Source organism: Pleurodeles waltl, chromosome 9 (assembly GCF_031143425.1).
Source record: "Pleurodeles waltl isolate 20211129_DDA chromosome 9, aPleWal1.hap1.20221129, whole genome shotgun sequence".
Taxonomy (NCBI): domain Eukaryota; kingdom Metazoa; phylum Chordata; class Amphibia; order Caudata; family Salamandridae; genus Pleurodeles; species Pleurodeles waltl.
This window is the reverse complement of record NC_090448.1, coordinates 154,079,383-154,105,545: the sequence shown is the minus strand read 5'-3', so window position 1 is coordinate 154,105,545 and position 26,163 is coordinate 154,079,383. Positions and strand designations below refer to the sequence as shown.

At 44.2% G+C, this 26,163-nt stretch overlaps 1 protein-coding gene across 2 annotated transcripts in view; it reads left to right on the top strand.

Annotated features, from left to right (window-relative positions):
• TASOR (transcription activation suppressor) overlaps positions 1 to 26,163 on the top strand; it is a 773,668-nt gene that overhangs the window by 155,999 nt on the left and 591,506 nt on the right. For both annotated transcript variants that reach the window (XM_069206460.1, XM_069206459.1), the window contains exon 7: positions 3,698 to 3,825. In XM_069206460.1, the coding sequence (XP_069062561.1) occupies positions 3,698 to 3,825 (128 nt within the window). The remainder of the gene's footprint in view (positions 1 to 3,697; positions 3,826 to 26,163) is intronic.

Genomic DNA, 26,163 nt, shown 5'->3' with positions numbered 1-26,163 from the left:
TCGCTCCCCTGGAGGGGCAAATTGTATTTAGGCCATTTCTGCCCGCTTTGGGGGCAGATCGGACGATTTTAGGTCAATCTGCCCCCAAGGGGGGCAGAAACCACTAGGCACCAGGGATCTTTTTTTTTTTTTTTCGCCGTCACGCAAGGGGAGCAACCCCGTAGGCAAGGGTTGCTCCGCGGGGGGGGAGGGATGATGGGGGGGGGAATTTATTTTAGACCATATCTGCAATCCCCATTGTTATTAGTCCGATCTGCCCCCGGGGGTGTGGGGGGGGCAGAAACCTCTAGGCGCCAGGGCGATTTTTTTTTTTGTGTTTTTTTTGTTTGTTTGTTTTTTAGAGATGGGGAGCGACCCATTAGGCAAGGGTCGCTCCCCTGGGGGGCAAATTGTATTTAGACCATTTTCTCTTCCCCTTGGGGGCAAATCGGCCGATTTAAAAGGAGAACTTTGCTATGGGCAATATTGGACACTTCCACCAACAATGCAACTCCTACAGAGGACAGACGGAGAAAGCTCATATCCCTCGCGAGGCGCTTACAAAGAAGAAAGTATGTTTCAGTTCACCTCTTCAAGTCCCCGTTAGGGATGATGTCCTCCTGCGTTCCACTGGTACCTTTCTGTCATCTCAGATTGAGGCCCCTACAGGAGCAGCTAGATCTTCTGTGGACGCAATCCAGGGGGTCTTTCGATGATGTCATCAGAATAATGAATCCCATAATATCACCTTTAGCTTGGTGGACTCAGGAGTCTCACTTATCGAGGGGACGTTCTTTTCTCCCCCAACAAGCTCCATGGGTGATAACTACAGATACTTCTCTCGAGGGTTGGGGTGCCTTCCTCCAACACCAACAAGTCAGGGGCAAATGGAAACCTCATGAGAAGGTCTTTCACATCAATTACCTCGAATTGAAAGCTGTTCGATTGGCGCTTTGCGCTTTTCTTCCAAAAATAAAAGGTTCATCAATACTCATTTGGACGGACAACACTACAACGATGCATTATATCAACAAGCCGGGAGGAACCAGATCTCTGCTTTTAACGAGAGAATCTCAGCGCATTTGGGAATGGTCTATCAGCCAGCAGATAAGCCTTCGAGCGGAACATGTCCCAGGCGTACAGAACATAATTGTGGATTCTCTGAGCAGGTCCTGATCGTCCAACCACGAATGGAGTCTTGAATCAAGTCTTCTCCCTATGGGGAAAACCAAACCTGGATCTCTTCACCACACCGCAGAATGCGAAATGCTGATTCTTCGCAAGTCGGGATCACCATCTGGGCTTTTGGGGGAATGCGTTTTCCATAGCATGGTCACGGATTTATGCTTTTCCTCCCATTCCCCTAATACCAAGAGTTCTGGCAAAGATCAAAATTGAACGCTGCAAGCTCCTTCTGATTGCTCCGGCATGGCCTTGCCAGTTTTGGTATACAGTGCTCGTTCACCTCTCACAGAACCACAGCATCCCTCTACCAGTGATGCCCTCCATGCTAACAATGAACGAGGGCCAAGTTCTCCACCCGGGTCCGGCTTCACTTCACTTGACAGCCTGGCTCCTGAACACCATGAGTTTGCGCATCTTGATATAACTTCGGATTGTAGAGCCATCCTCGCCAGGGCTGCAGCTGAGAGTACCAGCAAATGTTATCATCTGAAGTGGAGGAGGTTTTGCTCATGGTTTGCACAAGCTCAGGTGCATCCTTTTTACTCATCGCCACAGCAGATACTGCTTTATCTTCTCCTCCTGGCCAGATCGGGTTTGACTATTTCCTCGATTAAGGTCCACTTAGCAGCGATTTCCCGCTATAGGTGTACAGAGAACGTACTTCCTTTGTTGTCTGCAAGGGTCCTAAAGCTGTTTCTTAAGGGTCTGTTCAGGTCTTTCCCTCCAGTTCGGCCTCCTCCTCCATCGTGGCACCTTAATTTGGTCTTGTCTCTATTAATGAAACCACCGTTTGAGCCAATTCATAAGGCGGATTTGAAGTTTCTATCCTGGAAGGTCTCTCTCCTTCTCGCTCTTACCTCAGCCAGAAGAGTGAGCAAGATTCAGGCTTTCACTATCCAGGATCCTTTCTTGCAGTTCAAGAGAGACAAGGTGATTTTACGAACAATCCCAAAATTTATACCTAAAGTCCAGTCGGATTTTCATATAAACCAGCTGGTGGTACTAAAATCATACTTTCCAAATCCATCGACGCCAGCAGAGTAAGCTCTGCATTCATTGGAAGTTCAGAAGTGCCTGAGGTTTTATCTTGATAGAACTAAGCAATTTAAACAATCAAATCAGCTTTTTGTGGCATTTAGTGGCCGCGTAAAGGCCGAGCATTATCCAAGCAGGGGATTGCAAGGTGGATAGCCTCTGCGATTAACTATTGTCATGCAGCGGCAGGAAAACCCTTACAGAATCCAGCGTTTGCACATTCAACAAGGAAAATGGCTGCATCCATGGCGCTTTTTGCAGCCATGCCCATCCAGGACATCTGCAGGGCAGCCACATGGAAGTCAACGCATACTTTTGCGAAACATTACTGTTTAGAAGAAACTCAGCAAGGTGATATGGCAGTAGGACAAGCTGTTTTACGACATATTTTCCAGTAACGGTGAGCTGTTGTATTTCTTTATTCCCTTTTCCCGCCAGCCCAGTTTTCTTCGCGCACATTGTATAGGATTGTCTCTTCCTTTTAAGGTTGTGATATTTCTTATTTTTCTAGTCAAGGTGACATTCTTTTATCATATTTATTGCTGGTTTAATATTGTATCTTACATACATGATCTTTTTCTTCAATGATTCTGCTAATATATATAAGTTCCAGGACTTTATGTATATAAGTTTATGTACAGGTATGGATTGATACTATACAATGTGCCCCATTACTGCTTGCTATTCTAATTCAAGCATGTGAATCTATGAAAGTTCCAATACTGGAGTAAGAAAGTAAGTTACTTACCTGTAACTGTAGTTCTCCAGTATTGGAATCTTCCATAGATTTATATGCGACCCTCCCTCCTCCCCTGGGAAGCTCACCGTTTCCTGTTTTTCTTCAGATACTCTGACACTCGTGCTTGAGAACATCTGAGGGAATGGAGCTTATCTCAGGAGGGTTCTAGAGGGAGGGGAAGCCTGATTGGCTGGGGCTTGCTTTGGTCCTTTTTACTCATAGAGATAAAGATAGGCTACTAAAGTGAAAGCCTTTAGGCCTTTTTTCATTGCAGTAGCTTATATATTGCTGTTTTAATGTACCTGGGGCTCCCATCTCGATGACAGGGAAGGATTCAAGCATGTGAATCTATGAAAGATTACAATACTCAAGAACTACAGTTACAGGTAAGTAACTTATTTTCTTACCCTTCTTTCCCAGCTTCACAAAACACCTCCTTAGGGATGGTGAGAGTATTGCTGTACTATCAATTCCTACAATGTGGATGTAGAGCAGGCACATGCTAAAAACAGAAAAGGTTAAATATCTCTAACTTTTGTTTTACAGCTTATTGTAGAGTAGCAAGTATCCTTCCCAGGGGGAATACTTTTATACAGCCATTTTACTATCGAAACACATACCTACAACAAGATACATCACTAACTTTTGTAATTTGTTTCATCTTAGTGAGATTATGCTCACAAGCATTATGAAATTATTCTGTTCTTAGTGTAGCTTCAGATGTAGCTAATGTTGCCATCTTTCTCACCTTAATTACAGTATTATCTGTATGAGTATGGCTTTGATGAGATTAGACGAAGGCCAAGACATGTGTGTCCATATGCAGTTATTTCGTTTGGCTACAAAGATGAAATGTCCCAGGTTCCAAAGGCTGTTCCATCATCACGGTAAGGGCCACACCTTTAGTAAATCAAAATAGAATATCTTACATGTTTTATTTTTTATTTTATTGACTATTGTCTAAAAGTGTGCAGTGTGCATACATTGATACGGTTGCTATCTTATCTTGAGCTGTTGTTTGTCTGCTTTCAGCTCTTCTGTTACTATAAGCACGTGGGTGTCTGCCCAGGTTCTGCCTTCCTGTTGCACACAGAAAGTCTGAGAGTCCGAGCCTAAAATGTCTTTCCATAGATTGACCGTTTAACTTGCCAGGGTAAGGACTTGAGGACCACTGCATTAGCCCTCTCCTGGTTCTGTTCCCACTCACACTTCTTATCAACATCAACAAAAATAATCGGTTTTAAGTCTGTGACGTATGTCCTGTCCCAACTCTAAACAAATCCAGGCCTCTCAAAAGACATCCATCTCACTTCATAATGTCTTCATAAGAGTCAGAAATGCACACGCGTCCACTCCGCTCTTCATCCTGGAAGAAATCCCCTTGAAGATTTGTTTTTATAAAAAATGTTAATTGTGACACATTTTTATTCTGTTTTCAAGCAAATAGCTTAATGCTAAATATAATCTCTTTCCTCATTTTTCCTGTCTCTCTCATTATAAATTTCTATTTCTTTCATCATTCAGTCTCCAGCCTCTATCCTTCAGTGTCTGTCCCCTTTGCTACCTGACACATTGAGACTAATCTGGACCCTTCCTTATTTTTTTCAGCTTAGTACACCGCCTACATATTTTCATGCATAGGCCATTATAAGAAACACACCATTATGCCACAATATAGTTCAATATAATTCACATGTTCACTTTCTGTCCTAATTGAAGACATACTGCTTCTAATTTTAGAAATGCTACATTTTATGTATGTAAAAATGTTTACTCCAGTATTGGAACTTTCATAGATTCACATGCTTGAATTATTCCCCGTCGTCAAGATGGGAGCCCCCGGTATAAATTTCACAAGTAGTGTTAAAATATATTAACAAAAAAAGGCCCTAGGCCTCTTCACTTCAACAGTCTATCAGAGTCATTTTAGGAAAAGGACCAATCAGGCGACACCACCCTGTAGAATCCTCCTGAGAGAAGCTCTAGCACCTCAGATTTTCTACCGCACGTCGTGCTAGGGAGTCTCCTCAGAGATCTGCTCTTTCTTCACACCTTTTCAACAACATTTTCTCTCAGAAAAACTTATCTGACCTGATTGGAAAACTATCTTTAACATGTCTGATAAGAGGAAGAAGGGTCTTTTCAGGAATTGCAAAACTTGTGGAAAGAAAAGACTTCATTCTGAAGACCCTCACCAAGATTGCATTTACTGCCTTTACCCAGACCATTCAGCCAAGGACTGTAAGGTTTGTTGTACCTTTTCCTCTAAGACTTTAAAGGATAGGGAAGGCAGATTATTGATATGGCTGCAGAAACTAAAATACAGGGAAAATCCAGTTTCTGACTCTGAGAGGGATGACTCTGAGAGGGATGACTCTTCAACATCTAAAAGGTCATCAAAGAGGGCGAGATCAGACACAAGATCCCCCTCACAACACTCCAGGAAATCCCACAAAAAGACTGCTTCAGGGTCTTACAAGGGCCGCAGCCCATCTTCTTCTCCTCAGAAATCTTCCAGCAAAGGGGAGAGAGGTCATACTAGCAGCTCAGAGAGGCACAAAAAATCCTCCTCTGTCCCATCTGTGCCTTTTAAGAAACCATCCTCTGTTTCTGCGAAAAAAGCACAGTCGGTGAGTGTTTTTCCGACGGCGACAACGACTTCTACATTTTCACCGTCAACGACAGCTCCGACGACGACGTCGATGACGGGTACCCCACGGTCAACGAGAACTGCATCGACAACGTCATCGTTGACGAACGTCTACACATCATCATCATCGACGGCGCTTATGACAGTATGAGCTCTACTGTCGTTGACGACCTCGTCGACGGTAGACTCGTCGGTGAGGCTTTCTTCCATCAAGATCTCCATGCGTTCAGCGTCTAAGACACCGCCGCCGACGAAGGCCATGTATGCGCCATCGACAACATCGTCGACGAGAGAAACACCAAAAAACTCCGGAAAAACTAACGCCAAAACATACCTCACCTAGTAAGGTAACCTCCCTTATCCCAGTACACCTATTAGAGGGAGATGAAGACTTATACGACAAGGAGCCATTCGGAGCAGCCCATACTCCATCCCAATTGAACGTGAAATATCAAGAAGAGGATGAATATGATGAATCCTATGACCCTCAAATTTATGGAGAAGAACAGCAATACCAACAAGGGGCATATATTCCATCCTCCTTATTGTCTGACCTCAGAGCAATGTTAGCTGATTACAGCAGGCGTTTTCCTCCTCAAGGGGAGCAACCTCCTCCGTCGCCCGTCTCTGGGGTTACCACTCCAAGTCAGAGACCAGCTTCTTTATCTCTCACGAACGTGGCTACTCTGGATATGACACTTCCTCAGGATACAGACATGTCAGAGGGAGATCATGAAGAAGGGGAGCTCCTGGACACTCATTCCGAGTGGAATGAATACATCATCCCTGCTCCTCCTTCTCAATCAAAGGTGGAGTCCCCACCAGACGACATCGGAGGATGTCACAATCTCCTAGAAAGAGCTGCCAATTGTTTTGCTTTGCCAATGCCATCTAAGCAAACAGACTGTTTTCTCTATGACTTTAAACAGCCTTTCCAAAAATCCTTACGCTCTATTCCGATGGTTAGCTATCTGTGGGAAGAAGGTCTAAAGGTCATGCACAATCCTGCTACAGTCACAGCAGTACTGCCTCGTTTAGACAAAAAGTACAAGGCACCGGACGATGCACCAGCATGTCAAACTGGACACCCTCACCCGGACTCAGTGGTGGCTCAAGCGGCACAGAGAAAGTCCAAAAATCCTTCTGCCCCGATTTCCGCACCCCCAGACAAGGGGAGTAGGCGAATAGATAATATCGGGAAAAGGTTTTCTTCTATGTCTAGCCTAGTGGTAAGAGCTGGCAACTCATTAGCTGTATTGGCTAGGTTTGACAGGCAGCTGTGGGCGGATATGGCCCCATATATTAGCCAGTTGCCGGAAGATGGAAAATCAGACGCAAACAAGACTTTGCAGGAGGGTCAACGCACATCAGCAGAACTTATTGACTGTGCAATGGACATAGCAACCACTGCATTTCGACAGCTCGCCGGGGCAGCTGTTCTTAGAAGACAAGGTTGGCTTAAGGCTACCTCTTTCCATCCTGAGGTGCAGAACAAAATTCTGGACTTACCTTTTGATGGCCAGGCGTTATTTGGAAAACACATCGATGAGGCTTTGCAATCCATTAAATCGGAAACAGACACTGCAAAGTCATTAGGGACCCTACAATATCAAAAGCCCTCCTTTCATGCTAGAGGGCGTGGCCAACCCTCATACAGAGGAGAATATCAGCAGTACAGATATTCCACCTATCCTTCCTCTTCTCAACAGTACCGTCAGTACTACCCTCAGAGGCAGCCGCCGCAACCGGCTTACGGTAGATCTGGTGGTGGAGGACTCTCAACTTGCCCGGCTAAAGACTCGGCTCGGAGAGCCTGATGCATCAGAGGCGCCTGCTACATCCAACTCTCCTCCTTTGGTTTTAGGTGGAAGGATATCCCTATTCCTCAAACAATGGCAAATCATCACATCAGACAAGTGGATCCTCCAATTAGTGAAATGGGGCCACACTCTAGAATTCACCCAACTGCCTCCCTCCAATCCTCCTCGCAGGACTCCTTCAAGATACTCACAACAACTCAAGAAGGAGATCAACAAAATGCTTCTCAAAGGAGCTATAGAGAAGGTACCTCAAGCACAGCAGGGACGAGGATTTTATTCCAGGTTCTTCCTCATTTGAAAAAAGTGGGAAGATTGGAGGCCGATCCTCGACTTATGGGAACTGAACACCTACTTAAAAAAGCAATCATTCCCTATGATCAGCCTACAAGATGTCCTCCTGTGCCTCAACCAGGGAGATTTCATGTCTACACTAGACCTGAAAGACGGATACTTCCACATTCCCATCCACCCTGCCCACAGAAATTATCTGAGATTCGCCGTAGCTGGCAGCCATTTTCAATTTCGTGTCCTTCCCTTCGGCCTAGAATCAGCTCCCAGAATATTTACCAAATGTCTAGCACCAATCGCAGCCTTCCTCAGAAGGAGGAAACAACAAATGTTTCCGTATTTAGACGATTGGCTGATAAAAGCAAATACCTACGCAGGAGCGCGCAAATCAACAAGAAAGTGCGTTTCCTTACTAACCAATCTGGGACTCACCATCAACTGGGAGAAGTCCAAACCTCTGCCAGCACGCAGTATCACTTTCTTAGGGGCAAACCTGGACACGCAATTCACCATGGCATGTCCCACATTAGACAGGCAACTAAGGTTACTGACAAGATCTATACAAAAAAGAAACTGTGTTTCTGTCCGCGTATTCAAGTTTCTGTTGGGCATGATGTTGTCATGCATTCCTCTAGTTCCTCTACGCCGACTAAAGATGCGCCCGTTACAGGAGCAACTAAATTGTCCATGGCTCCAGGTTTCAGAAAGCTTTGAGGATCAGATACACATAACCCCAGCAATACTCAGAGCATTGACATGGTGGTCTCAAAGGCATCATCTATCAATAGGCCTTTTGTTCCTACATCATCCGGCTCCGTGGACCATCACTACGGACGCATCTCCTGAAGGCTGGGGAGCCGTGCTACAGAATCTTCAAGTAATTGGCAAGTGTCCACCGCAATTGACAGCGATGCATATCAATTGGCTAGAGCTCAGAGCAGTGTACCTTGCTTTAAAGGCCTTTCTCCCGAAAATCTCAGGATCGCACGTACGATGCATTACCTTAACAAACAAGGAGGCACAAGATCTCTCACTCTCTCCAGAGAAGCCCAGAGAATTTGGAATTGGGACTCACAGCAGGGCATCATGCTCTCAGCTGTGTATTTGCTGGGAATAGAGAACAAGACAGCGGATGCACTCAGCAGGCAAAAATCAAGTTTCCACGAGTGGGAGTTGGACCAGTCGGTACTGGACTACATCTTTTCCCAGTGGGGAACACCAACAATAGACCTGTTTGCAACAAAAACAACGCCAAATGCCAGTTCTTCGCAAGTTGGCATCACCAAAAGGGATCTTGGGGGAATGCGTTTTCGATAGTCTGGTCAGACATCTTTGCTTACGCCTTTCCTCCAGTTCCATTGATCCCAAGAGTCCTCACGAAGATGAAGGCAGAGCTGTGCACTCTAATATTAATAGCCCCGTATTGGCTGCGTTGACACTGGTTTGCGGAAATCCTTCTTCTGTCAATCAAACCTCACATTCTGCTGAAACCGTTTCCACAATTGTTAACAATGGGCAAAGGGCTAGTATGGCACCCGGATCCGCAGTCGATGCGTTTGTCAGCATGGCTCCTGGGCACAGGGAGTTCGCACATCTGAACATTCCACAGGAGTGTAGGGATATCTTGTCCAAAGCTAGAGCGGATAGCACTAATAAGGCATATTCTTGCAAATGGAAACGTTTTTGTGTCTGGTGTCATCAGCTGCAGGTTGACCCACTGTCTTCACCGCCAGAGCAAATATTGCCATACTTATTAGCTCAAGCAGGCTTGGCACATTCTTCCATTAAAGTACATCTAGCGGCAATAGCAGCATACAGAGGTTCGGATGCTTCACCTCCTCTCGTCTGATCAAGAGGTTTTTGAAAGGGCTTTTCAGGGTTTTCCCTCCATTCAGACCACCACCTCCTTCGTGGAACCTAAATATTGTCTTAGCGCAGCTGATGAAGCATCAGTTTGAGCCAATCCATCGTGCCTCTCTCGAATTCCTTTCGTGGAAGGTTGCTTTATTTGTGGCTCTCACATCAGCCAGATGTGTCAGCGAAGTGCAGGCCCTCTCTATTCAAGAGCCATTCTTGCAGTTTAAACGAGACAGACTGCTGCTGCGGACTAATCCGCATTTCATCCCAAAGGTTCCTTCAGACTTTCACATCAATGAGCCGTTAATCTTCAAATCCTTTTTTCCTCATCCTTCTACTCCGGTGGAGAGGGCATTACACTCCTTAGACGTTAAAAGATGTGTTCAATTCTATTTGGACAGAACTAAATCTTTTCAACGCACAAATCAGCTATTCGTAGCATACAGTGCACCTAGAAAAGGCCAACCACTGTCCAAGCAGAGTATTTCCAGATGGATCGCCTCAGCCATTCGTTTCTGCCATTAAGCAGTGGGTAAACCTCTGCACTCATCTGTACATGCTCATTCTACAAGGGCAGTCTCTTCGTCAGCAGTGCTGTTCGCGGGAGTTTCCCTCTAAGACATTTGTAGGGCAGCAACATGGAAGAGCTGTCATACATTCACAGAGCACTACTGCTTGGAATCTCTATCTCAGGGAGAGGTAACAGTGGGTCAAGCAGTTCTCAGGAATCTCTTCAGGTGAAGGTGAGCCATTTCTTTTCCATCCCTCCATCCTAGAACAGGTATGCACATTGTTTATATCCCTTATTTTCGTTTACAGAGTTATGATAAAAAAAAAGAGAACACTGTAACATAGAGAAAAGTGGACATAATTAATGATAGTATTCACATCCCATATGTTCTTTGAAGTACTTCTTAATATAGGTATATAGTTATATAGATTTATATACATGTATATACTTATGTTTTATATATGCGCATGTTTTGTATCATATATGGTTACAATGGTACAATGTGCATAAGTACTGCTCTCTACTCTGATTCAAGCATGTGAATCTATGAAAGTTCCAATACTGGAGTAAGAAAATAAGTTACTTACCTGTAACTGTAGTTCTCCAGTATTGGAATCTTTCGTAGATTCACATGCTACCCACCCACCTCCCCGGAGAAGCTCACTTTCACCTTTTTGTCTCTCTCTCTTTTCCTATCTTTAACTCACTTGTGCTTGGAAAATCTGAGGTGCTGGAGCTTCTCTCAGGAGGATTCTAGAGGGTGGTGTCGTCTGATTGGTGGATGCTCAAGTTTGGTCCTTTTCCTAAAATGACTCTGATAGACTGTTGAAGTGAAGAGGCCTAGGGCCTTTTTTTGTTAATATATTTTAACACTACTTGTGAAATTTATACCGGGGGCTCCCATCTTGACGACGGGGAATGATTCAAGCATGTGAATCTATGAAAGTTCCAATACTGGAGAACTACAGTTACAGGTAAGTAACTTATTTTCTTACTTGCTTTCCACACAATTATATGTTCTACCCTTTGCCATAAATAATTTGCACCACACATGCGCACAGCTTATATTTCAAGAATGCCATAAAACTCATTCCCTTAAATTACACAAACAAAAAGAAAAATCTAATATTTGCATACATACAAAAAAAGCTCATATTGGAGTGTACCATATTCTGAATTCATCTTTACAAAAGTTAGAAAGTGGTAATATCCTAATCGTTATAAATTTGCATTCTCCTGAATGTCATTACAAAAGGCTATGGCTTATGTCTCACATCTGACCTTTTCTTCATTTTCTGTACTCTTCTGTCAAACTGCAACTCTTGCAAGTACCATAACGCCTGAAAAGTTGTAGACCCTAGAACAAGACCTGTCTTACTTTGGGTTATTTTTTTTTATATATAGTGCTCTATATGAGATTCCCAGTGATCAATTCAGTGATACTTCTGCCGCTCAGGAAAAACTCCTACTACATCATAATACCTTTTGAGCCATTGCTTAATATATGTTACAGGCCGTTTTCATTATGAGGGTTTAAGGAAGATTTGTACATTTAATTTATTGATTATTTGTAAATGTGTTTTGGTTGCTGTACTGTTCTCCATATTTATAATTTACTCATTTGCAGGAAGTCTACTGATTTTGAAATAGAAAGGGATTGAAGTCCCCCACTCTGACATGAAAGCTTAGATCTGTGTTACATGGAAGTAAGTCCTGAACTACCTTCTCCAGCATTGATCTTTTGCATATTCCTAAGCTTGAATCAGTCCTTGTTCGTCTGACTGGGAATCCCCAGCACATTAACATATCAGTACACAGTGTAAATATATATAGCTTACAGTGTAAAAAAGGCCAGAGGCCTGAAACAATACAGTGTCTTTAGTAACACATCCACCTCGTTTGAAAGAACCCAAACTTAAGCCATTGAGGTGGAACCTTTAATTCTCCTACTCTCCATCGAAGCCACCATAGATTCAGATTTCTACCACACATCTAATGTGAGTTAGTCCCCTGGCAGGGCTCTGATCTGACCCTTCAGTGAACCTTAAAGTGTTGCTATTTTGGTCCGCCTTGAGTTTGAACCTGCCCTATCTTTAACACTGAGTCCCTGTGAGTTGGTTTTAGGGAAGAATATTACATTTCCTGGACCAGGGAGATGACAACCAACTGTCTCCAGGTGTCACTATGGCTGACAGAAAGAAGTCTGTATTTAAACGCTGGTCGTCTTCTAATAACAAGAAGATTTACACAGATGACCTGTATTCCCAGTGCGTTTATTGCCTTTATCCAATTCAGAAAGCATCACAGTGCACTATTTGTAAGACTTTTACAACTAAAACACTTAAGGACACAAAAAGGAGGTTTGCATTATTCCTTATGGATAAAGAGAATTTTCCTCCTTCTAAAGGAGATACCCCCCCTTAAGGGAAGGATTCTGTGAAAAGTGCTCCTCCATGTACACCCACGAAGGCAGCTCACAAGAGGAGACTTGTACAGTTTCCTGAACATAATTTATTTGGTACAGTGCTTGCAGTCACCCATTCTGGTAATTTTCAGGATGAGGATGCCTCTAGGCATATACAGGGAGATTAACCAGAAATAAAGAAGAAATCCTCAAAAGATTTAAGTTAAAAGGAACCTTCCCGTTGATAACAATACTATCGACTATATCGCTGAAGATGACCATATCAGCGACGTTTCAGATGACGTCGTCATTGACTGTAATACTGTTGATGACAATACGGTTGACTAGCAGTATACTTAGGAGGAGATGTTTTTTCACCACTAAAGATGTCAAATTTACCACCACCTCAAAATAAGGCAATCATACCAAGAAGAGGAGGCTAGTGATTATGGCTCCATGATAGCTTACAGTCCAACACAATTGGATGTAAGGTATGTCCCAGATTTTGGAGAAGAAACAAATAATGATGAGTGACAGAACAAATATGTTCATCAGCAAGATTAGGAGTCTCAAACTACTCAAATCGGTGTGAGAGAGAAAACACCAAGACATTATAAGGAACCAGATGTGGTTCAAGTACCGATGGCCTTTTTTCATAGTTCCAACAGATTATTGATACTTTCAGTAAATTATTCCACACCAACTGGCTGATAATCCTAAAATGGTGTTACCTGCCACATCTATTCTGACACCTCCTTCATCTACTTTTTTACCGGCGTTGCCTCCTCAAAAACCGTCGCTACTACCTCCTCCACTACCAGCAAGAGAACCATTTTCCAGATCTGGTCACAGAGAGGCATGAATGAGGTTAGCTCTAATGGTTCTGTATATTTTGGTATGATGAGTAGGAAGGTGAAATTCCACAAGACGATGGAGCACAAGATGATAGCGGATGGTAATTCATTGTCCCAAGTGGAAATGATGATGGCTGAATCGACAGTATTCTACAGATATCTCTAAATGTCATTCCTTTGTAAAAAGAGCTACCAAGAAATTCAACCTACCAATGACATCTGTAGATCAATCATATTTTCCTTATGACTTTAAAGAGCAACCTAAGAAATCTGTTGAGTCCATACCCATTCATGATTATGCCTGGTCAGAAGTTTTGAAATTTAGACAGTGGCTACAGTTCCAGTGTTGATCACTCGTCTGGAGAAAAAGTATAAGGCTTCCGATTCTGCTTTGGCTTGTCTCACTGGTCACAAAAAATCTGATTCGGTCATTTTTTCGGCAGCTCAGAGGAAAACCAAGACCCCATTAACATCATCCTATAGTCAACCAGACAAGGACCGCAAATTTATTGATAATCTGGGCTGAGGAATTTCATCAATGACCGCACCCTCAATTAAGGCAGCCAATGCCCTGGCAATTCTGGGTTATTTTGATCACGAGACTTGGCATATCATTGCTTCATTACTACATTACTAGAACTTATTCCTGAAGATAAGTGGGAAGCAGCAAGAGCTATACTAGATGAACGGGGAGCTTACGTCTTTCATTATTGACCCAGTAAAGGATGTCTCAAACGCAGGGTTTTGCCAACTGACAGGATGTATTGTATTAAAGTCAAGGCTAGTTAGTCTACAGTCCTACTGATATCTAATCCAGGATTCTGAATATACCTCTTGATGGCCTCACTTTTTGGCAAACGTGTAGATGAGGCTTTGCAAGATCTTAAAACCGATAGCCCAAACACATTAGGACTTTTGCCATCTCGTAAATTTGGTATGTTTAGCTTTTGTGACTCCAGAAAAGCACAAAATTTCAGAGGAGGATTTAATCAATTTGTAAATCGTTTTCATTTGAGCTTCAAATGTAAATTCTCATGCTTCTTATCAAGAGCCATACTGTTTGTTCCCAGATTGCACAGAAACCAGGGATTGTGTTCCAGGTGCTTCCTAAACCAAAAGAAGACGGGTCAATGGAGACCAATATTGGCTTTGAGGCAGGTGAATATGTTTCTAAAGAAACAGTCATTTTGTTTGATTGCTTTATGAGACATCCTCCTGATGATGCAGGAAGGGGATTTTATGAACTCCCTGGACCTCCAGGACACATACTTCTGCATACCGATTCATTGAAAACACAGAAAATACATTTGATTTTCAGTAGCAGGGAGCACTACCAGTTCAAGGCACTCCCTTTTAGACTCAGATCAGCGTTAGACTTTTCTTTGGCACCTCTGCCAGACCGCCAGAACGATGAGATGGATGCATTCAGTCTATTACATTTTTAATCAGTGGTTTAGCTCCACAGTCGATCTGTTTGCCACTCTAAACAACTGGAACTGCTTGTGCATTGCAACCAGGCTTTGGCATCCAGGGCTAAGCAATGCTCTTTGATCAGTTGGCCCAAGATAATTGCCTTAGCCTTTCTTCCTTTTCCCCTGATCCCCAGGGTATTGAGGAAGTTGAAATTAGGCCATTGCACTCCGATTCTCATTGCACCTGCGTAGCCTCCCCAGTATTGGTGCAGGGAACCACTGCAGTCATCAGCACGTCCAGCCATTACTCTGAAGGCGTATACCAGGATACTTTTAAGACAGCATGGCGTCTCAACCATGACCCAACGTTGCTGAATTTGACAGCGTGTTTCCTGACCACATAGAATTTGGCCACTTAGAATGACTGCAAAAATGTAAACCTGTTCTGGTGCAGGCTTGAGATTCAGTGATTAATAAGGTCTAAAACCTAAATTCAAGCGTTTCTGTGTCTGGTGCTGAAATAATTGTCATCATCCACTTCAAATAAAACCTATTAAGACCCTTCCATATTTGTTAAATTTAGCCAAGAATAGAGTAGAATATTCTTCAGACAGGCTCCATCTCCAAGCGAGTTCCTGGGATGACTGTGACCCGATCGTGGGAATGGCGCAGACCTCTAGTGGGTTGTGTGGCATCAGGAACACTGGACGGAATGCCATACCAGGACCTGGTAGTGGGTTTGCGATGGGGAAAGATAAACAACCGTAGTTGCCACCCTCCCAGCCATGCATTGACAAATATACTACTCCAGGGGGTGCTCATGGAGACACCGATAAGGAACTCTCTGCGGCTGGTGCTGGGGACAAAGACAAAACCCTACATGCAATCCATACCTCCCAGGCAGCTGTAGAGAGCAAGATAGGTGAAATACGGATTGATATGACCTTACTTCGTAAGGATTTGAAAGGCGCGATTGCCCATGTAACAAAAACGAAGAACAGTGTGTCAGTGGTGGAAGATAAAGTAGTGAAGTTGAAAACTAAAGTAATACCACCTCCTCACCAGAAAACACAAACTTCAACAACGTGCTGAGGATGCAGAAAACCGTCACAGCACAACAATTTGAGATTTGTGGGCTTCCCCGAAAGGACAAAAGGGTTTCGGACGGCGGACTTCCTAGAGGCCTGGCTGAAGTTGTGGATGCAAGTAGACAAACTGACTCCATGGTTCTCTGTAGAGCGCGCCCACAGGGCCCTGTCGTCTAGGCCCTGTCCCGGAGCGTCGCCTAAAGCCAAATTAGCATGTTTTTTTCAATTTCTGAGACTGTATCCTGCAAGAAGCTCACCACCAAGCTGAACTCAGGCACCAAAATTCAAAGATGTTGATCTCCCTAGATTAAACTGTGGTGCAGTCACGCCGGCGCTCCGAGTCATTCAAGCAAAAGTTAAGGGTGCTCCAAGTCACCTACATGCTTATATTTCCCCCCGGCTCAAGGTGCTGCATGGTATTAAAGCACGCTTCTTTGAGACTCCTAAAGCAGCATGGGAATGGGTGACGGAGGAACGTCACCTGCAGCGGAGCGTAAGTCCAACTGCCTCACTCGAGCAGTTCACAACATGTTCAAACAGACCCCAGGACTAGAGGCCCGGTTGACTTAAGAGATCCCGTATTCGGCTGACAAAGGTTGGCCCTGCATTCCACTCACCGAGCTTGAACAACCTGGCGCCACAGTCGACACAGCGCATAAATATGTCACCAAACCCACGAGAAGGAGCTACAACTGCAAGCAGAGAGACTGAGCCAGTCACCACTAGTGTAAATAAGTGGTATCAAAGCAATTAACTCTGTACTGGCTGAACAGGTGATAATCTAACCCTAGCACATGGAGGGGTCCACCACTCCACGTTAAGTTTGCTTTAGTTGCTGGTTGGGGCAATAAATGGGGCAACAGATGCTTCTTCTGTTTGGGAGGGGAAATATAGGGTGGGGGGAGGTTGGGAAATGTTGGGGAGTATTTGAATACGTTTGTCGTCGTACTGATGATGTTTTCCTGTTTGCAGTGTCACACAGACAGAACTGTTCAAAGCTGTCTGACGGAATCCCGGGTAGTCCAGTGGGGAATGATATCTATGATGGGATTGAGGTCTGGGATGGACCATGGACCCAGTTGGTAGATCAGACAGACTCCTCCCATGGATACTTTTATAGCGGTATCCTGGAATATGAATGGTTACTGGATAAAATTAAGCGAATAGCAGTACTCCGTCAGATGCAAGGGCTTCATCAATCCATTCTGTTTCTATAAGAGAGACTTGTCCCTTCCTGGCCTGTAATGGATTTGACCGGGTCTACCATGCAGGACTCGTGCGGCTCCCAATACTGCTGTGCAGGGGATTTTCTATGGTGGTACATCAAACATGACTGGACCCACATGGCAGATATATATAGCGCTAGCAGGTATGGAGGGGTGACGCCCCTTGAACCTGATGTGCATTTATGCAGCTCCCATGACCTTTAATCGCTCTCAGGATGAGTTGATGGCGGTGGTGGCTCAGATGCCTCCTGGGTGCGCAGTCTTTAGGAATGACGTGTACGCGGTTTTGGACCCAGCGGTGGACACCACCCGTGTAGCCTCAGAGGTTAGAAGTCGACGCTCAGCGCCCCTGAGACAATGGGTGTCAAACTTGGGTTTGTGCAAGGTGTGGCATACTTGGAACCCACACTCCAAGCAATTTACCCATACGTCCGCAGCGCATCATTCACAAGCGCGCAAAGACATGGGCTTTGTGCCAGCGACAGATTTACCCAAGGTTAGGCAAGTTCAGATACTGGCTCGGGCATATCACATTACGCTTTGGTTCTTCCGAACATTGGTTCAACTGTTCTGACGCAGCGCCCCATGTGCCACCTCAGTGCCTAGCTTCTCTAAAATGGGGAATATGCTGCGAACTTGAAAGAAGAGATTGTTCACTACTTCAAGCTCAATGATGGGATGGTGAGCACGAACGTGCTGCTTTGGGAGGCTGGAAAAGCCACAATACGGGGTTGGGGCCCTTGCTCATTGAACCATTAACGTACATTCTCCAAGAGGACCCGCTGGTGACAGGCTGGTGCTAGCCTCAGGAGGAGCCGGACCGTGTAGCAATGTACGCAGATGATGTGCTGTTGTATCTGTCCACCCTGAAAGGGATTGCGCCCAGATGGCTTTATCTCTTGCATTTGTTTGCAAAAGCGTCCGGATTGGTGATTAATCCAAATAAATCTCTTTTGGTTCCGTTAACTGGATCCTGGGAGGCAATTGATTGGCAATCTGAGTTACCCATAAGGAGACTAAGTTTCACTTATTTGGGAATTAAAATAGCACTGGACCATCCCTTATGTGGGCGTTAAACATCACGCCGCTTGTTCATAAAATCAAAGCAGACTTGAAGAAATGGAACACACTACCCCTAAGTATCCTGGTGGTCCATTGCCCTATTCAAGATGCTGGTCTTGCCACGCTTTCTCTACCTTCTCCAAAACTTACCAATACAGCTATCATCCTAGTGGTTCAGAGAGTTATACGCTATGGCCACTGCCTTCCTCTGGCAGAACCAAAGAAGACGCCTTGGTAAGAAGATATGCCAGCGAAGCACCTACGTAGGAGGGTTGGGGAAGTCCAACATACACTACTATTATCTAGCTTCTCACGTCCTCTTGCTCCACGACTGGCTTATGGGGGGTTGGGCAGACCCGGCCTATCGGCTGGAACTCTCAAGTCTGGGTTTTTCCCGCATTATGGATCTTCTGTAGGGTGGCCTGATATCACAAAACATTACAGAGGTTACCAGAATGGTGTTTGTGGGATGTAGGGAGACACATCGGCACACTGGGTGGTGGAAGGAGTTTACATATCAGACTCCGCTGTGGAGAGGGACCTGGTTGGGAGAGGCTAGTGCATTAGAGGGGTTTTCAAGATGGGATGCGATTGGCATAACTGAGCTTGGTGATGTGTGGACGTGGGCCGTATTCAATCCTTCCAGGAACGCCAACAAAGGTACTCGATGTCACACACACAGTTCCCTAACTATTTACAATTGGGACATGCACTGAAATCCCACATACCCAAGGCTATTTCAGTTCTGGAGTTCAGTTCTCATGGAGGCAAAGGTGCTGATGGGGGGCATTAGACAAAGGAGGAAATATTGTTCAGTTGTCTTAAACGCATCTGAGACACTCTGCCCCCTGAGATCTAGTTGGGAAGCTTGGGTGGGACCAACGGATGAAGATGTCTGGAGATATGCTTTAATTGCGCCACGAATGACTGCCATCTCGGCTAAACTACGACTGGTACATACTACTTGCACTGTGCATACCTAACCCCGATTCGATTGCACCATGCTGGGCTCCGGCCCATGACCGAAGTGGACCCTGTGATGGCTCCCCAAAGGTCTTCTTTCATATGGCCTGGTCTTGTCCAATTATTGCACACTACTTGGAACAAGTGTTAACAGAACTCTCCATGGGGTTGGGGAGACCTTGGAGATGTCTCCAAAAATGGTTATACTGGGAGTGATGGAGGGGATGGGAGGTTACCTAGCGGATAGACAATTGGTGGGGACGGCCCTTATGGTTGCAAAGCAAGACATTGGTCAGCGAGCATTCCCCTGATGTTTTTGAAATGGAGGAGGGGAGTGGACTGGTGCGCCCAGATGGAGAAACCCATATACGAGGCAAGGCGATGCTTGCGGAAGCATACTAAAATCTGGTCAGAATGGACAGGTGGTCAAGGGGCCGATGTGGAAGAGGAGCTGTGATTCTGTTATACATATGCATCATTGACGAGAGTCTCACTTGTACTGTATGTTGGAGGAAGCTGGATATGCCGGGGGAGCAGTTGCATGTAAAGCTGTATCAGTTCTATGGTGTGACAGCTGTTACGTCAAATAAAATAAATAAAAATTGGTTATTTAAAAAAAAATAAAAAAACATCCGCCAGAATAGTGGGACAGATTCAAGCATTCTTCATCAGAGAACCTTTTTTTTGGTTCATGAAGGACAGGGTAATTCTCAGAATTATTCCAAAATTAATTCCAAAGGTTCCATCTGACATTCACCTAAATGAACCTGTCATTCTTAAGTCTTTCTTTTTAAACCCATCTTCAGCAGCAGAAACATTCCTTGGACTTGGTACGTAGGTGTCTCAAGTTCTATCTTTGTGTTGTTTAGTCAACCACAAAAAGATCTGTGTCCAAACAGTGGATAGCTCATTGGCTGTCAGCCTGCATGGCTTTCTGTCCTACCAAAGCCAAGGACCCCCTCCATTGAAAAGGAGGTGCATTCCACCAGGGACATGGCTTTAACTGTGGCACTCTATGCTGGGGGGGTACCCTTGAATGACATTTGCTGTGCAGCCATTTGGAGGAGCGGACGTACGTTCAAAAAGCACTACTGCCTAGACATGGACGCAGACACTAGCGCTGCAGTGGGACAGGCAGTTCTGAGAAACATGTTTATTTAACGGGGAGCCTGTTTCCCACTTTGTTGTATTTTATAATGTGTTCTGCTTGCTGTTCTGATTCAAGCATGTGAAAATATAGAAAGGATCAAATGTTGGAGGAGATTAGTTCCCCAACTTTGACATCTTTTATATATTCACATGTGATCCTCCCTCATACCCAGTCAGAGGCTTATTGTATTTTATTGCTTACACTTGCGCTTTGAAATCTGAGCTGTGGAAGCCTCAAAGGGGAGGAGGAGAGCTTAAGCTTCCACCTCTCTGGCCGAAGTTTGGGTTCTTTCAAATGAAATGGATAGGCTGCTCAAAAAACTGTTGTTTAAGGCCCATGGCCTTTTAGCACTGTATGCTGTATATCTTTACACTGTTTACTGCTATGCTAATTTACTGGGGATTGCCGTCCTGACGACTGGGATTGATTCAAGCATGTGAATTAATAAAAGATATGAATGTTTGAGAACTGGAGTTACAGGTAAGTACCTAATTTCTTTTGATTTGTCATTCTGTTTAATTTGACTTTACCATGTGTTTTTGATAATTGCACTATATCCCACATTACTGACATTTCTAATCTTTGGGATTAACAGGTGTGGCAAGTGCCCATTCTCAAGTTACTTAGTTTACTGCCTTCAATAGGCTACAAAGCTAAGACAGCCTTGCCGTGATTCAAATTCTTGACCTGCTTAATCAACATTTATATTGTGGCAACCATTCTACTCTCTGAGCAGTCTTGCAGGCTGTTGAACACCAGGGGTGTTTCTGAATGAATCTTTGTCATAATTCCAGTTAAATCTTGTTATTGTTACTCAACATATGTGTAGTGATCTGCAGCCTTTTGTGTGACCTTGTTGTTCTCCAACAGCCAGCAGACTTGATAGCTCACATGCCATGATCAGTCACATAGTGACACACTACTTTTGGTTGTGCATGCAAGCATACTGTTGCATCACACACACAAAAAATTAGTGAACATTGCTTGTATCTTCTGAGCATGTAAACCTATCTCAAAATAAAAAACCTTAGAGTGATCACCTTTTGAACTAGGCTTGCGACTGGAACCGGAAACCTTTCAGCAGTTGCTTTTGTGCTCCTATAGGTGGTGCCATGGGAGTCCTTAGTAGTTTCCTTTCCCTCCAATAATGAAGGCAGAGAGCTGTATTCTTTGCACCTTTTGCCGTTCTGGAGTGTCGCTCCAGAACAGTTTTTGCTGTTTTACTGCCATACTCGGGTAAGCCCAACTCTGAGTTTACAGGCTAATCTCAACGCAAAACAAGAAGTCCATGCAGAAGTCCCTCTCCCTGCCACTCAAGTGAGAGATTGCACCGTTGGCACTTTAAGGGCCCAACTCTCTGTGTCAGTCATCTAACGTCTGCGTATATCCCCCCCCCAGCTGAAGTGTTGCCTACATTTCCCAGACCATTGTTGATTCTGCATCAGGTAGAGGCATTTAAGACAATGATGCATCTGTTTTTTATCATTCCAGGTCTCTCAGGTCTCCCTGAAGTGCATTCGTCCCTAGATCACTCAGGGGCTTCAGTTGTACTTCCACACTAGGACCTATCCCAGTGCTATAACTGCCAAACCCAATCCAATCTCATCCATTTTGTTGGCTACCCTAGATCTGAGCCGGACGCCTATTTCTTAATTGGAACCTCTAACAGCTAAATCTTGACTGATGCCTCATTATGAGATCCCTAAGACATGGTGGACAGTTAGTGAGCAGCCAAGATGACATCCACCACCTCTGTAGGTATTTCAAAATCACTCAGCTGTTTCTGCTCCATCTCAACACATGGAGGACAGGGTTGTTGTGATTCGGATAAAGAACTGTGTTTCTGTTGCAGGAGCAGCTTGTTGTTGAATTGTAGCCAGTTTGGCAGCCTGTTCTTCCTGTGTACTGTCTAACTCAATTGCTTTTTTTCCAATTTCAGCTACCTTTGTTGACATTTGCGAGAGTTACTTGCTTAATGTCCATTTTAATTGTGGTGACATTTTAATTTTGTTCATGGAGATATCTGTGTGATCTCCCGTTATCTGGGTCCCCACCCAAACTGCTCCTTGCTATATTTGGTCAGGTTATGAGACAAGAAATCCAACTGAATCTAGTTAGATCTGGTAGGGCAAGAAAATATACATACCATATTCTCCTCAAGCCTTTCTTTCAGACTCCTGGCATGGCATATGTGGCATCAGTCGGGGAATTTGTTCCAGAGAATGGGAAGTAACTACTGTGTGGCTGTGAATGCTCAGTGTTGACTGCGGAGACCTGGGGATCATGCCTAGGTGTGTTACAACTCACATTTGAAAGATTATCCTTCCTTATGTTAATGCTATTGGTAAATACAGGCTCAGCTCTTTTCTGTGTATTTAGGCTCTCTCCTGTGCAAGACTCAAAACATATCTACAAGGAGGGCAGTAGGTTGCTATGATGTCAAGACCTTTAATTGATGCCAAACGTTTGGGTCTTGCAAGTGACAAATTGCCCCCCTAAAGCTATAGCTCTGCTGTTAACTTCTACACCATTTCGCTAAAGACACTACCTAATAATTGGCCACTCTCCCACACTGCATTTGAACGCTTATTATCTTAACCAGTTGGGGGGCCATTGTGATGATTTTGGCCTGACCACATCTGTGTGTCTCAGTCAGTGTTATTTGAAGATATACCTTTCAGGATGTTCTGGTTTCATGCACCTTTATGAATTGATATCTACTTTGGCATGCGTGTGAGCTGCCTTTTTGCCTTTAAATTTGCATTTTCTCTGAAATTGCTAATGGTGCTGTGAGGTTTGTGTTCCCTATCCAATTTAAGTTGACCTTTATATGGTCGTAGTGGGGTCTTTCTCTAAGTGTCTGGGAAGATGGATTCAATGCTCTTTATTCGAAGTTAAGCTCTTCACCCCTCAGTAACATTTTATAATGGCCTCTACATTAAGATTGCAGAGTATGACATTTCATTACATCACAGGCATTCTGTAGCTCTAACTTTTAAATAGAGGTTAACTGATCCTTGGTTGAAATTCTGTGTCCTCTTCTAGCTTCTATGGCCTTGCATTTGCACCTCATATGCAAGGCCGGACTAGCCATTCTTCCACTCTGGCCTTTCCCTGGTAGGCTGGGGCTTGGGGACAGTTTTCTGAGCTAGATGGGCTGCTATATCCCAGCCATAGCTCAATCCAGCTCGTGGCTCCTACAGTTTGAGGCTAGTTTGAATTTTTTTTTCCATTTCTGATTTAAGTTTCCAGTCTGGACCTGTTCAGTGCAGTTGTAAACATCCAGCTGTGAAGCAGAAAATCGTTTTGGGATGTTCAGCCTACAACCAAATAGTCTGTATTTGTGCACACATGAAAATATGCAGTCCCTTTAATAAACCAGCAACTTCTATCTCTGAATGTGCCTTGTACTAGCGTTTCCCGAACAGGCTAATTCCTTATTCCTGTCTCATACTGAAAGTATCTTACAAGTTTTTCCAACTTTTTTAACATGTGAAGGGGGATTTTATTGGTATGTGTTCACTATTTGTCCCCAGTATGGGAAGAAGGCTGCTCACTCTCATGATTATGTGAGCTCTGTCGTTCACCCTCACATTCAGTACATGAATGTTAATTTTGTTTGAAATTGTGAAAGAGAAGTCGGAACCCCAGGAAAAGAATGAAAGCTTGAAGACCTAAAAGCCAAGGAGGAAAAAAAAACTTTGCAGGCAGAGAGGGAAGGTGGCTCTTCCACTGCAACTCGTCCAACTCCACCATGACTCCCACAAAGGTAGATCTAGGGAGAAAAATATTGCCTCTGCCGCCATTGTCACTCCTGCTTGACCTTGCACATACGCATATGCTCAGCATTCAAACCCAGCACCACCTTAGGGTTGAGGCGTTTCACCTGGGCAGCAGATGCTGAAGTAGTCACTGTGTCTCTTGAGGTTACTGTCAAGACAGTTAAAATCAGGAAGATTATTATTGACACATTTTATGTCAGAAGAAATCACCATTGAGACATTTTCGAATTCTATGTTCAAGAGATCGCTTTCTTTTACTGGCATAAAATCTTTATATCAATTATCTTGATGATTGGCTGATAAAGTCTCATGCACAGAAGACCCTCCAAGACTTCAATACGACTGTTGTTCACCTTTAAAGTCTACCCCTTCATATCAATGTACAAAATATGAGAAAGGTCTCCTAGTTCAAAACACTCCTTCTCTGACTTCTCATCAAATATCTTTACTTGCAGTGATAATGTCCCCCTGCATTTTCATTGTCATGAGTGCAAGACTCCACCTATGACCTCTTCAACAATGCCTGGAAGATTAGTGGTCTTAATGGAAAGACATCTGGGATGACAGAATACTCCCCTATATACCAGCAAAGCCTCCTCTGATGTGATGGTGCAGGAAATCTAACTTTTTGAAAGGAGCCGCAGTTAATCTAGACTTACTATTTCAAAACATTGTGACATGTTTCCCCGACAGAGTGAGAATTGCTCAATCAAACAGTGGAAGCCTTGTAGTCAGACATGTGTTTCTTGTTAGTTGCAACAACAACAAGGTGATGGATGGAATGCTTGAATTAATCTCAGCCACTGGTAATACCTCAGGGCCGCATTCCAGTCCTTCATTTTCCACCTTCCCTGCCACTTTAAACAAAACCCTACCTTACGCAGATCAGTACTGACCCTGCTTCTCTTGGGAACAGTCTTTATCCAGTATTGGATCTTTCATAAATTCACATACTTGAATCATCCCGTCGTCAAAGTGGGAGTCCCACGGTACATGAAAAAGCAGTAAGCACAATTTTTGTTTTTTCTCATTTTTTTTTTTAATAGGCTATATAATGCTAGTCAAATCACTCATGTAGCCTATCCATGTCCTTTTGTAAAAAGAACCAGACGTGACTCATGACCAATCAGGCTCCAGCACCCTCTAGAATACTCCCCAGAGAGGCTCAGTCCCGCAGATTTTCTACCTCACGTCGTGTGAAGGGAGTCTCCCTGAGCTCTGCTCAGTTTACTTCTTCTGACAGGAAGATTTTCTCTCAGAGAACTCAGAATTTCAGATTCTTCCAGGAAAGGCCTTTTTCGCCCTTGTCAGACCTGTGGCAAAAAGAGGCTGCCTGTGGATGATCCACATCAAGACTGTTTATATTGCTTACATCCTGTGCATCAGGTAAAAGATTGCAAGATATGCAGCATTTTCTCTGCGGAGACCCTTAGAGACCAAGAAGGAGGACTGTTGACCTGGTTACAGGCAAAATCCTGTACTTCATGTGAGGAGAGTGATTCAGAAAGGTCTCATAAAAGGTCCAGATCTGAGGACCTGGGGCTGGCTGAGAAATCCAGGAAACGTCATAAAATGCACCATAAGGAGGGTGCTAAAGGCATACAAAGCTCAATTTCATCTGAGCCATCCTCTCCTCGTTGCAAAAAGGAGTCCCGTCACCGTTCTCCTTCATCAGAGCCTTCCACCTCTAGAAAGGTATCTCTTAAATACAAGTCGATGACGACACAACCGTCAACGACAGTGATGGTTTCGACATCTACGTCTCCACCGCCTCGTTGACGACACCTGTTGTAAAGGCTCCTTTTTCTTTAGTTAGACCACCGTCGATGAAGGCTCATCCAGAAAAGACTTAGTTGCTGAAGGGAACGTCGACACCATTATCGTCGAACATCATCGTTGATCACATCCTTGACAAGAGTACCGTTGACTGCACCACCATCAACAAGCGTACCGTCGACGAGACCGTTGTTGATGGAGAAATCGTCCATGACACCAATTCCGTCGACTGGACCATCGGCATCGACAATGCCATTAGTAGCTGTAAGCCAAGACGTGATTCCCATTTCCTCTGGGTCTCCTGAACCTCCCACTGCAGTAAAAATTACCGCAATGTCTAGGTCGACAATCTATCCGCAAGATACTTCATCAAATAAGGTAA